The 13,649-nt window shown below is 46.5% G+C and overlaps 1 protein-coding gene across 1 annotated transcript in view; it reads left to right on the top strand.

Annotated features, from left to right (window-relative positions):
• The window catches only part of HORMAD1 (HORMA domain containing 1), a 107,182-nt gene that overhangs the window by 33,298 nt on the left and 60,235 nt on the right, over positions 1 to 13,649 (top strand). Inside the window, exons 6-8 of the mRNA XM_040332206.1 lie at positions 2,015 to 2,035; positions 4,866 to 4,892; positions 13,320 to 13,387. Coding sequence (XP_040188140.1) covers positions 2,015 to 2,035; positions 4,866 to 4,892; positions 13,320 to 13,387 — 116 coding nt within the window. The remainder of the gene's footprint in view (positions 1 to 2,014; positions 2,036 to 4,865; positions 4,893 to 13,319; positions 13,388 to 13,649) is intronic.

Below are 13,649 nucleotides of genomic sequence, written 5' to 3'. Positions count from 1 at the left end.
GCATTCGGTGTAACGAGGTTCCTGAATCAGGAGCACTCGTTACACCGGAGCAAGTAAGCACTTGCGCCGCGCAACTATGGTTGCGCGGGCTCAAGTGCTTCTTGAATCTGGGCCAAAATCTTTTACTTTTTGCTATTATAAATATCCAAATAAAAAAAAAAAGTTTTCTCCGTTAAGGCCGATATATTTTCTTCTACATATTTTTGGTAAATAAAATCGCAGTAAGCGTATATTGATTGGTTTGTGCAAAAGTTATAGCATCTACAAAATAGGGGATAGTTTTATGGCATTTTTATTATTATTTTTTAACTAGTAATGGTGGCAACCTGCGATTTTTTATTTTTATTTTTTTATTTATTGGGACTGCGACATTATGGCGGACACATCAGACACTTTTGAAGACATTTTTGGGACCATTGACAATTTTACAGTAATCAGTGCTATAAGAATGCGCTGATCACTGTAAAAATGTCACTGGCAGTGAAGGGGTTAACACTAGGGGGCAATCAAGTGGTTAGTTGTGTGCCCTCTCTGTGTTCTAACTGAAGGGGGGGGGATGGGACATACTAGGGGAGATGACACACGATGAACACACGATCAGTCATTTCTCCCCCTGAAAGAACCAGATCTGTGTGTTTACACACACAGCTCCCGGTTCTCGCTCTCTCACGAGCGATTGCGGGTTCCCGGCAGTCATCGCGCCCGCCGGGCACTCACATCGGCTCTGGGGGCGAGCAGTGGTCACAGGACGAAGCGATGTAACATAACGTTTGGCCCAGCCGAGCCACGTTGCCACAGTAAAACTGCGGCTGCTGGTCGGCAAGTGGTTAAAGGAAGGTCAAAGTGCGCTTTGTTTGAATGGACCAAATAGATCCTGGGTAAACATTTCTCTACTGTGGGACCTCCACCGACAAAGGCTGAGGATATGGGAACAGACTCCATCAGGGACACAAAGAAGAGCTCTTATAGTGTAGTAGGTTTTTATTAAAATGGTTAAAAATTGTATCAAAAGTTGCACTCACATGTGACTGTGCCAATCCCGGCACTAAGGTGTCTACAGCATGTGCGGATGGGTATACCAGGCTCGTGGCAGCATCCTTGTTCTGGATATACTGTCACATTTGGGACCTGGAAACGACGAATCCCCTCTCTGACGTACGTTTCACCGTACTGGCATCAGCAGGAAGTGACGACGTGCCATTTCCTGTTTGCTGTTATGATGGAAGAATGAATGTGACTGGCTAGACTCCCCAAACATGGAGATTAAAAGACAGAAAAAAAAACAGGGAATATACCTCATTCCTGCATAGAGCGGGAATTCGTCATTTCCGGGTCCCATATGTGACGTCCAGTGCTGTATTGCAAAAAATGGCCTGGTCATGAAGATGGGTAAAACCTTTCCGGGGCTGAAGTAGTTAAATATAAATATCTGGTTTCACACCCCGTTCACACTGGGGCGACGACACGTCAGGCGGCTCAGCCGCCTGACGAGTCGCGTCCCATTGAATGCAATGGAACCGTTCTAATAGGAGCGACGCAGGTCGCTCCGACTTAGAAAAAGGTTCCTGTACGACTTCGGGGGCGGCTCGGGGCGACCTGCATTGACTTCTATACAGAAGTCGTTTTGCAAATCGCCACTGAAGTCGTCCTCAGGACGACTTGCAGAGTCGCCCCCGAAGTCGTGCCACTGCTGTGTGAACCGACTCTAAGCTGAACACCTGACAGACAGATAAACACAGAATTCAAATACATACAAGCAAACCTTTTTTAGCAGCAAAAAGATTTGTGAATTTGTTCAGCCAATCTTGTAATGAGGCCACCATTCCAGACAACACAGCCAGGTTCTGTGTTTATTTATTTGTTTAATGTGTTATTTATTGTATTTGTTTTAAATCGTCCTGGAATTTAGCTTAGCTTTAACTGGTGTAATAGAAAACAAAAAGTCAATTGATGCTTGTTATTTAAGGCAAACAAGTGTAACTTTATTAGATTATCTCTTTGTTTTTTTGCACAGCTCAGGATGGTGGTATTGGCAGTAAGTACATGATTTCTGCTATATTTGTATTATATTATAAACTTATAGTTCAGTGGGATACACTAGGCACCGCCAGGTACTTTTTGGTAGAGCTTTGCAAATAAATCTTTCTCTGCCAGATGCCAGAGAATCCCCTGAAGCCTGAGGCCTCGTACACACGACAGAGTTTCTCGGTAGAATTCGGCGAGAAACTCGGTCAGAGCCGGATTCTGCCGAGAAACTCTGTCGTGTGTACACTTTCGGCCCGATGGAGCCGCCGAGGAACTCGTCGAGAAAATAGAGAACATGTTCTCTATTTACTCGTTGTTCTATGGGAGCTCTCGGCCCGCCGAGCTCCTCGGCGGCTTCAGGGCTGAACTCGCCGAGGAACTCGATGTGTTTGGCACGTCGAGTTCCTCGGCCGTGTGTACGAGGCCTCAGACTGTAGTATACCAATCCCTGATTCAGCAAATTCTGCTGTTGTGTCCCACAGTGCAATGCAGGACTTCTCTTAATAATTTGCATTAGCATATTGCATCATGGGGCACTTCATGTTATGCAACAGTTCATGACCCATTGATTTAATAAATAATCTGTCAGCCCAAATGTGTGCAGTGCAGACCTGCATTCCATTTTTCTTGAATTGCCTAATTTTGAAAAGGGCCCTTTCACACGGGGCAGTGGAGGCGCGGTGGCGGTATAGCGGCATGATTTAACCCCGGCTAGCGGCCGAAAAAGGGTTAGTACACAGAGGCGCATTGCCGGCGGTATTACCACAGTTTCCCACCGTTTCCCACGGTTTCCCATTGATTTCAATGGGAAGGAGCGGTAAACACCCCGCTCCTATACCACTCCAAAGATGCGGCTTGCAGGACTTTTGGAGCGGTCCTGCTAGCACGCTGCTTCAGTGTGAAAGCCCTAAAAAACGCCCCAGTGTGAAAGGGGTCTAAAAATAGAAAATTAATACTCATTTACTATGATTGTCAGCTTCATCTAGTGGCCATAATACTGTATTTTTCTGATTTACGCTGTTCTTAAAGCGGAGTTCCACCAATTTAGGGCTGCTTTCACACTGAGGTGCTTTACAGGCGCTATAGCGCTAAAAATAGTGCCTGCAAAGCCCGAAGACTTTCACACCGGAGCGGTGCGCTGGCAGGATGGTAAAAAAAAGTCCTGCAAGCCGCATCTTTGCAGCGCTGTAGGAGTGGCGTATACATCGCTCCTAAAGCGCCCCTGCTTTGCGTGTGATTTTAACCCTTTTACGTCCGCTAGTGGGGGTTAAAAGCACCCCGCTAGTGGCTGAAAAGCGCACAAAAAAGACAGTAAATCGCTGCTACAAATAGCGGCACTTTACTGCCGAAGCCCCAGGGTGAAAGTAGCCTAAAAGTCACAAAAAGTGTAGTTGTTGACTTTTAATAATCAGACACTCACCAGCGATGCGGGTGCAGGAAGTCCCGCTCTTCTCCCCCTCCTCTCTGCGGCGCCAGCCTTCTAACTGTGCATGCGCGAGCCGCGCTGCATGCTGTGAATGGACTGGCAATCTTCTAGGACCTGTAAGGTGATTTTTCTTCCGGTGCCGTGGCGCCAGAGGAGGAAGTGGGAGCTGGGTGCCTGTAAAAACAGGGTACTCGCTACTCAACCCCCAAAAAAATAATTGCATGCCAAATGTGACATGTCAGGGGGTCACCTGCACTTAAAGCAGAAGTTCCATTTTTGGGTGGAACTCCGCTTTAAGATTGAAGAACATCCAGCCTGGAAGTGAGAGGAGCCTAGTAACACTTAATTTTTCACAGGATGAATAGCCGTGCAAATGTTTTATAAATGCACCTATTTATGAGCTATTCTTTAATGTGTATACGGTCTATTTACCTTCTTTAAGTGATCATCTATACAAGCTGTAGAATTCAGAGAGTAAAAAAAAAGATATATAATCAGCCATCTATCTAGAGTGGGTGGCCCGGATTCACATACCTTGGCGCATAGTTATGCTGGCGTAGTGTATCGAATATACGCTACGCCGACGTAGCACATAGCGGCGAGCACAGTATTCACAAAGCACTTGCTCCCACTCGCTGTTAAAGATATGCTGGGCTTCCTCTGCGTAAGCCAGCGTTGGTGGAAGTGGGCGCGAGCCATGCTAATGAGGCGTGACCCCATGTAAATGATGGGCCGAGCGCCATCAAGATACGAATAACGTACGGCGCATGCTCAGAATCACGTCGAAACTACTCCCTAAGATACGTCCAATCACTGCCTACGACGTGAACGTAACCTACGCCCAGCCCTATTCACGTACTACTACGTAAACGACATAAAATAGACGGCTGTTCCCTGGTCCATACCTTTGCATGAATTGCGCCTCATAGATGGGGAATAACTATACGCCGGACGTAAGCCTTACGCAAACGGTGTATATTATGCGCCGGGCGCAACTACGTTCGTGAATCGGCGTATCTCCCTCATTTGCATATTTACAATGAGGCGTTCAGCGTAAATATGCGCCCACGATACGCCGGCGTAGGAAAGTTATGTCGGTTGGATGAAGCCTATTTTCAGGCGTATCTAGTTCTGTGGGCACGGCGCACAGATACGACGGCGCACATTTACACTTACGCGGCATATCTCGAGATACGTTGGCGTAAGTGCTACGTGAATCCGGGCCTCTGTGTTTATCTCTTATTATCCGTTAGAGAGTGATTCATTTTCACCACTTGTGATGGCTGATTTCATTGCATTGACACTTCTCCATCTGTGATGAGATTCCTACATTCACTGTTATCATATTCATATTGCCTTTGTATTAAAATTTTAGTAAGTTTAACAAACCCTACATTTTACATTTTCTCTATAGATATATACCAATATAGATGATCCTCAGGTATGTTTGGTGCTGTGCTGCCATCTACTGTACATTTATGTCATGTCGGGTTTTTGTGATATTAAAGGGACACTCATGAGAGATTAGCGGAGGCTGACATTACTGATCTTTCCTTTTAGAATGCTATTTCTCCAGCTGTCATTCTGATATTTTGACTTGCTTGCTGTCTAAGTCGCTGACCTGAAACAAGTAGTTCAGACATTTTCCTGACATTCATTTACATCATGCTTGTTCTAGAACTGGAATTGAAATATACTGAAGTCAGACATGCCAGGCATCTAACCTTTTGCGAAGGCAACCTACCATACTTCTCTCATGACAGAATCACTGTGAAACTGCTGTTAGGAGAAAAATAGGGTTGCCTGGCTGTCCTTTAGTTTCTGCAGTTTCAATTATTTATAAGTCACTTAGGCCTCATTCACACAGGGAATCTGGTGTGGCTTCTGGTGGGCATGCACAGCTGTGGCCAGCACCCTGCAGAACTCAGTGGCAAGCTGACAGGAGCAGTTGCAGTTTGCATGTAACTGTTTATCTGAGAGGTTACGTGCAATTAGGGACTCTGACTGTCTTGGACGCAGACAGTTTCTGCCCAGGGCCAGCATTTCTGGCATCCACTAAAAATAGCAAGTTCTAACGTGTCCCTAGCACAGTGTACTGCTCAGTGGCGGCTGGAGGCTTTTTTGGGGGGGCGGACCCCCCCCAATGCATCGAGCAGCGGCTCCTGTGTCCCTTTCCTCCATCACGACAGCTGTGCGTCTCCTCCCCTCATCCTAGGCGTCCAATAGGATCACCTATCCTTTCAGCCAATCGGCTGACGGGCTTCAGACCTGCTTTCTGATTGACCAGGAGTAGAATCAGTGTTAGAATGGCGAATATTAATTTGTTCTTGTAACACACCTAAGTGGGCTGTGAGAGCCTTCTCTGTGCCCCAAGTCAATATCCCAAAGCTTGGGATATATTTTTATAACCTAACCCTGCTTTAAACTTCTCCACAGCTTTCTCCCTGACCTAGAAAGTGTAGTCCCTTGCACTACCAAGTGAATAAAATAAAAAAAATATCAATTAAACTGCAGCTAGACTTGTAGTGTACACAGTGCACGTAGATGAATGTAAGTATATAAGGTTATCCGCGCAACTTCTATATCATAAGTATCAATAATAATAAACAAAAATTCCAATAATCAATAACAGTGACGTGATAGATGTCACAAACAAATCTAAAGTCCAAATAATTGTTCCAAGTGTCGGTGAAACAATTTATCCCTGACCTGTCTGGTGTGTTCCTTGGCCTTCATGATGCAGTTTGTTCACTAAGGTTATCTAACACAGTGTTTCTCAACTCCAGTCCTCAAGGCGCACCAACAGGTCTTGTTTTCATGCTTGCCATTATTTTGCACAGGTGATTTTATCAGTTTCACTGCCTTAGTAATTACCACAGCAGTTTCATCTGAGGGAAATCCTGAAAACATGACCCGTTGGTGCGCCCTGAGGGCTGGAGTTGAGAAACACTGATCTAACAAACCTCCGAGGGCTTCACAGAACAGCTGTATTTATACTGAGATTACATCACACACAGGTGGACTCCATTTATTAATTAGGTGACATTTGAAGGCAATTGGCTCAACTAGATTTTAGGGGTATCAGAGTAAAGGGGACTGAATACAAATGCACCCCGCACTTTTCACATATTTATTTGTAAAAAAGTTGAAAAAAAATTATCATTTTCCTTCCACTTCACAATTATGTGCCACTTTGTGTTGGTCTATCACATAAAATCCCAATAAAATCCATTTATGTTTTTGATTGTAACATGACAGAATGTGGAAAATTTTAAGGGGTGTAAATACTTTTTATTGCCACGGTCTAAAGAATAATAGGGCAGATTCACGTAGAAATCTGTTACGCTGCGGCGGCGTAACGTATCCCATTTACGTTACACCGCCGCAGGTTTACAGCGTAAGTGCCTGATTCACAAAGCACTTACCAGTAAACTTGCGGCGGCGTAGCGTAAATCCGCTCGGCGCAAGCCCGCCTAATTCGAATGGAGCGTGCACCATTTAAATTAGGCGCGTCCCCGCGCCGAACGTACTGCGCATGCTCCGTCCCTAACATTTCCCGACGTGCATTGCGCTAAATGACGTCGCAAGGACGTCATTGGTTTCGACGTTAACGTAAATGGCGTCCAGCGCCATTCACAGATGACTTACGCAAACGACGTGAAATTTAAAATTTCGACGCGGGAACGACGACCATACTTAACATTGGCTAGGCCACCTAGAGGGCACCCTTAGTTTTATGCCGCGTATCTCGACGGAAACGACGTAAATTTAGAGCGACGGGCAAAGCGGATGTTCGTGAATCGGCGTAACTAGTCATTTGCATATTCTACGCCGACCGCAATGGAATCGTCACCTAGCGGCCGGCCTAGAATTGCAGCCTAAGATCCGACGGTGTAAGTCAATTACACCTGTCGGATCTTAGGGCTATCTATGCGTAACTGATTCTATGAATCAGTCGCATAGATACGACAATCGTATCTCAGAGATACGACGGCGTATCTCTTTTGTGAATCTGGCCCAATGCAACTAGCAATTTTAGAAATAGGTCCACAATAGCCTCTGTAATTCTCCCATGACTAGTTTACTTTAACCACTTCAATACTGTGCATTTTCACCCCCTTCCTGCCCAGGCCAATTTTCAGCTTTCAGTGATGTAACATTTTAAATTACAATTAGAGCTTTCTTTTGGTGGTATTTGATCACCTCTGCGTTTTTTATTTTTTGCGCTATAAACAAAAATAGAGCGACAATTTCGAACAACTATTCTTCTACATAGTTTTGGTAAAAAAAATCGCAATAAGTGTATATTGATTGGTTTGCGCAAAAGTTATAACGTTTACAAAATAGGGGATCGATTTATGGTATTTAAAAAAAATAATTACTAGTAATGGCGGTGATCTGCGATTTTTTTTATTGTCGCTGTGACATTGCGGCGGGCACATCAGACACTTTTGACATTTTTATGGAGCCATTGACATTTATAAAGCGATCAGTGTTATAAAAATGCACTGATTACCATATAAATGTCACTGGCAGGGAAGGGGTTAAAGCGGTGGTTCACCCATAAAAACGACTTCCCCCTATTACACTGCCCCCCCCCCGCATTACAATACGATTATGCCTTTAATTTTTTTTTTGGCTGCTGTACATACCTGGGTACAGCTATTCACCCGTGTCCTCCGGGTTGCGAGTCCCGCGGGAGTGGGCGTTCCTACCATGGCGGTGATTGACGTTTTGACTAAAAAACGAGCTCCCCCCGTCGCGTAGGCAGCGTCACGATTGGCGGAAGGAGCCGAACGGCGAGTCGGCGCTATACTGCGTCCTGCGCATCGCAGTTCGGCTCCTTTCGCCAGTCGTGACGCGGCTTACGCGACGGGGGGGAGCTCATTTTTTAGTCAAAACGTCAATCACCGCCATGGTAGGAACGCCCACTCCCACAACCCGGAGGACACGGGTGAATAGCTGTACCCAGGTATGTACAGCAGCCAAAAAAAAATTAAAGGCATAATCGTATTGTAATGCGGGGGGGCATTGTAATAGGGGGAAGTCGTTTTTATGGGTGAACCACCGCTTTAACAATAGGGGGCAGGAACTGAAGAACGGGGAGAGGTGAGTGTAAACACAGCTTCCCTGTGGCAGTGTCAGTGATCGTATGTTTTTTTTTTTGTAAAATTCTTTTTATTGAAATTTTTCAACATGACAGACAAACACAAACAAGAGAGAGTCACGGCACAACACCATGTCTCTCACGACCAACATGGTCGTATCATTGGCATCCTACCTAACATAGGCAGCTACCTTCCAAGGAATACATAAACTCCCAACCCCTAACCCCCCCCTCCCTCCCTCCCTTAGCCCCTTAACTCAGTCCACCACCACCTCCGATATCCGTGTCTGGAGAATTGAAGATCAGGTACATGTTTCCTGGCGGTAAATACCGGTAATGGCAGATATACATCACCCCACTCATTATTTATTAGCTATTGACCATACGCCCCGACTCGCCCCCCCCTCCCTCGGTGCCGCACTGCCCGCCCCCCCCCCCCATTTTCTCGGATGTGTTCCCCTTTGTTTCCCATGTATAGTGGTTAAGTCAAACGTGAGGCTCTCCGTACATCCCTCCCTCCTAACCAGCAGTGGCATCTGCATCAAACCAGGCCCGCCAGACCTTGTTAAACTTTTTTGCATCCCCTTGAGAGATATGTCGCCTTGTAGAAGGGCATCATCGAGTTCACCAAGCTTTTCCAAAACGCTATACCCAGTGGAGCAGGTGATTTCCACCTAAGTAATATGGCCTTCCTCCCATAGAATAGTAATATATTCAGCAAGGTTCTCTGGGCCCTGGATGGGACCACGTCCTCCACCAATCCCAGAAGGCACACCTGTACCGATAGCGGGACAGGCACCAGTAGAATATCTTTCAGGCAAGAAACCACCCCCTCCCAAAACTCTTTTATTAGCGGGCATTCCCAAAAGATGTGCTTGGCATCAGCCGGTGCAAAGGAGCACCGCCAGCACTCAGAGGCCGCCGAGGGAAACAAAGCAGAAAGTCTCGCTGGGGTGTAATAGATTTTGTGCAGAAATTTAAAGTGTATCAATCTGTCCCTTGCCGAAACCAAATGTTGAAAGGGGCAATCCCACATATCGTCCCAATCCTCACCATCTATACCAGGGACCTCCCTCTCCCACCTCTCCCTGCATTTATTCAGCGCCGCCTGACGTTTCTTGAACATTTCTTTATAAGTGACCGACAAGGTTTTATGAAGATCTTCCTCCATGAGTGTGTCTTCTAGAGACGACTTTATGGACTCCACCGCCTTTTCCCGGAACTGAGCCCGGAAGGCATGGCGAACCTGAATGTACCTAAAAAAATAGGAGTTTGGGAGGTCAAATCTGGCCTTGAGCTGATCAAAAGTGAGTAGGTCCCCATAGCTGGTTATGTCCTTGAGAAGTTTAATACCTTTGGTCGCCCATATCATTGGATCCGGGTATGAATAAAAGTGAGGCAGCCTGGGATTCCCCCACAGCGGAGTCTGCGGCGAGAATCCCAAATAGCTGGGGCAGGCTAGGGCCACCGCCTCGTCCCACGCTCTAACTGTCGCCCGCATGGCCGACGTCAGAGGCAGGTCCGACCCCCCCCCCCTATGTACAGCCAGTCTGAGAGTCTCGTACGACCCTAAATGAGCTGCCTCTAGCACCGTGGCAGAATCCCCATCGTCGGAGGTCAGCCACCTGTGCACAAAAACCATCTGGCCCGCAAGGTAGTATTTCCTCCAATCGGGCAAAGCCAGCCCCCCCTGTCCCCAGGGTTCCTGAAGAACCTTGAGCCCAATACGCGGCATTTTGGGGGCCCAAAGAAAGGTACTAGTAATGCTATCCAGTTGTTTGAAGAAGGACTTAGGGATTCGCACTGGAGCGTGCCTTAGGAAATATAAAATAACTGGTAGAATTTTCATCTTTAGTAGGCTTATTCGACCGATCAGTGAGAGCGGGAGTTTCTGTCACGTCTGAGCTTTCTGCCTAAAAAAGGACAAGAGGGGGACCAAGTTAAGGGCCATATAGTCTGCACTGTCGGCCGTGACCTTGACCCCAAGATAAGTGATGGACGAAACCCATTGTAGTGGTAACGCCGGGTCGGCCCCCACCCTGGCTCCCTCATCTAATGGCAAAACCGAGGACTTGCCCCAGTTTACCTTCAGTCCTGAAAACCCCGTAAACTCGTTCAGAATCCTCAGGGCTGCACGAAGCGAGGTTCCAGGGTCTTCAAGAAACAATAGCATGTCATCGGCGTATAACGCCAGACATTCCCGAATCGTGCCCACTCTAATAGCTCCCACCTCAGTAGATTTCCTAAGCGCCACCGCCAAGGGCTCCATGGTAAGGGCAAAAAGAAAAGGGGACAACGGGCATCCCTGTCTAGTTCCTCTACTCACTGAGAAAAAAGGGGAAATTGAGCGGCCCATTCTGATTGCTGCCCTAGGGGTACTATATAGTAGCGTTATCCATTGTCTAAAAACCGGACCAAACCCCATACTCTCTAGAACTCGGTGCATATACCCCCAATCTATTGAATCAAATGCCTTTTCTATATCGATTGACACAATAATTCTGGTACCCCCCTCTGGCCCAGGGAGCTGAAGATGCGTAAACAGACGCCTCAAATTCGTGTCTGTAGATTTCCCGGGCATGAACCCCGTCCGGTCGATATCGACCAGAGAGGAGATCACCCCCACCAGCCGCGTGGCCAGAATTTTCGTTAGAATTTTTAGATCTACGTTCAAAAGGGCAATAGGTCTGTATGCAGAGCATTCTAGCGGGTCTTTGCCAGGTTTGGGCAGCAGTACCATGTAAGCGTCTAGCATAGAGGCCGGGAGCCTATTCAATTCCAAGCACCGAGCGAAGAGGGCATTTAATCTAGGGGCAATTTCCTCGGCAAAGCATTTGTAGAAATCCGCCGGGAAGCCATCGGGTCCCGGGGCTTTATGAGGGGGGAAAGAAAAAATGGCCGCCACTATCTCTTTATTAGTAATGGGGGCATCCAGCAATTCCCGTTCACCGTCGGACAACCCCGGGAGGACCAAGCCCCCCAAGAGGGTATCCAACTCAGCGGAGTCATAGCTCGAGATCGGGGCATAAAGGTCTGAGAAATATTTTTGAAAAACCTCTAGCACTTCAGAAGGGTCACTAACTAGGGTCCCATCCCTGTTATTAATTACCGGGACATTGGTGATGTGATTGTCCACCGCCACCAGTCTCGCCAGCAGTTTCCCATTCTTGTCCCCCTCCGAGAAGACCGACTCGGCTTTATGTCGAACCTCTGTGTGGGCCAGATCCGAAAAGTGCACGGAGAGAGTCCGCCTAGCCTCCATCAGGGATATATATGAAGCATCGGAGGGGCAGCTGGCATGTCTCTCCGCCCACTCCCGTTCAGCCTCCTGCAATTTTTGTACTTCAGCATTATGAGTCACCCTCTCTGTCTTTATGGCCGACACACATTCACCCCTCATTACTGCTTTAAAGGAGTCCCACACCACCGGCGGATCCGCAGAGTCTTCGTTTATTGGCCAGTAAGAGGCAGCCGCCTCTCTCAAACGGTCCACCACTTGGTCATTCTGCAGCCAGTGATCGTATGTTCCCTGATATAGGGAAAGACGATCAATGACGTCACACGTCTAGCCCCGCCCCCCTACAGTAAGAAACACACATGAGGTCACACTTAACCCATATAGCGCCCCCCTAGTGGTTAACCCCCTTCACTGCCATTGTAATTTTCACAGTAATCAGTGAATTCTTATATCACTTTTCGCTGTGAAAATGACAATGGTCCCAAAAATGTGTCAAAATTGTCCGAAGTGTCCGCCATAATATCGCAGTCACGAAAAAAATCGCTGAACGCCGCCATTAGTAGTAAAAACATTTTTTATTAATAAAAATGCCATAAAACTATCCCCAATTTTGTAAACACTATAAATGTTGCGCAAACCAATCAATAAACGCTTATTGCGATTTTTTTTTTTACCAAAAATATGTAGAAGAATACGTATCGGCCTAAACTGAGGGAAGAAAATGCTTTTTTATATATTTTTTGGGGATATTTATTATAGCAAAAAGTAAAAAAAATTGCCTTTTTTTCAGAATTGTCGCTCGTTTCTGTCTATAGCGCAAAAAATAAAAACCGCAGAGGTGATCAAATACCACCAAAAGAAAGCTCTATTTGTGGGGAAAAAAGGACGCTGATTTTGTTTGGGAGCCACGTCGCACGACCGCACAATTGTCAGTTAAAACGACGCGGCGCCGAATCGCACAAAGGGGGGCCTGGTCCTTTACCTGCATAATGGTTCGGGTCTTAACAGGTTAAAGTCCAAATCCACATTTTTCTTATAAAGTTAAAAATCCATTGCCCGGCATGTGTGAGACTGAAAAAAAAAAAAAGCTATCACTGCATTGTTCACCCGACCTCAGTGGTCCAGTGCCCCGTCCTCTCCCAGGTTACTTGACATCCAGAGTCATTCAACCGACTTCCCGTGAGCCCAGGTCACCCTGGGGGTCACCCTGGAGGTGTGTGATCACATTGGCCTGGGCTCACAGTACTGCTGCACAATACGGCACTCACCTGTCACCTCATGACTGCCATTTTGTACAGGAGTAAGGACGATGGAAGTCAGAGAAGAAGAGAGAGGACGTATGATGTCACATGAATAGACAGAGGACCGCTGGATTTAAGGCACATATAGGGTGATTTTCTAAAAAGACAGGCTGGGGGGGGGGAATGGGGAGTCACAAAAGTGAGAATCCTTTAGTAAGTATGAAAGTATAAAATGTCAGCCTTCAATACATGTGTTAAAAACCTTTTTCTTTTTTTTCTAAGACTATAACAGAATGTTACCAGTTTAAGTTTAAATATACTCCTACTGGGGCCGTTATGGATTTCTCAAGGCAAGTCGTTTCTTTACTGTTTGATAATGACAGACGTTTTCAGATGATATACAGTATGTATGTATTATCAGCACTTCACAGTGTACCCAGATCCATTCATATCAGTATCTGTGTGCCAAAGATGTTTCCAGCCCTGTGCCCCGACCACAGTCATATAGACATACACACAGTGGAGCCAGTTCAGGAGTGATCCAGGTAACCTACCTATATATTTCAGTGAGGCAACCAGAACATCTGGAAGAAACATAGGGACAGAAGGAGA

Source organism: Rana temporaria, chromosome 13, assembly GCF_905171775.1.
Source record: "Rana temporaria chromosome 13, aRanTem1.1, whole genome shotgun sequence".
In the NCBI taxonomy this organism is placed as follows: Eukaryota; Metazoa; Chordata; class Amphibia; order Anura; family Ranidae; genus Rana; species Rana temporaria.
The sequence above is the reverse complement of the archived record's forward strand: the minus strand, read 5'-3'. Positions and strand labels throughout refer to the sequence as shown.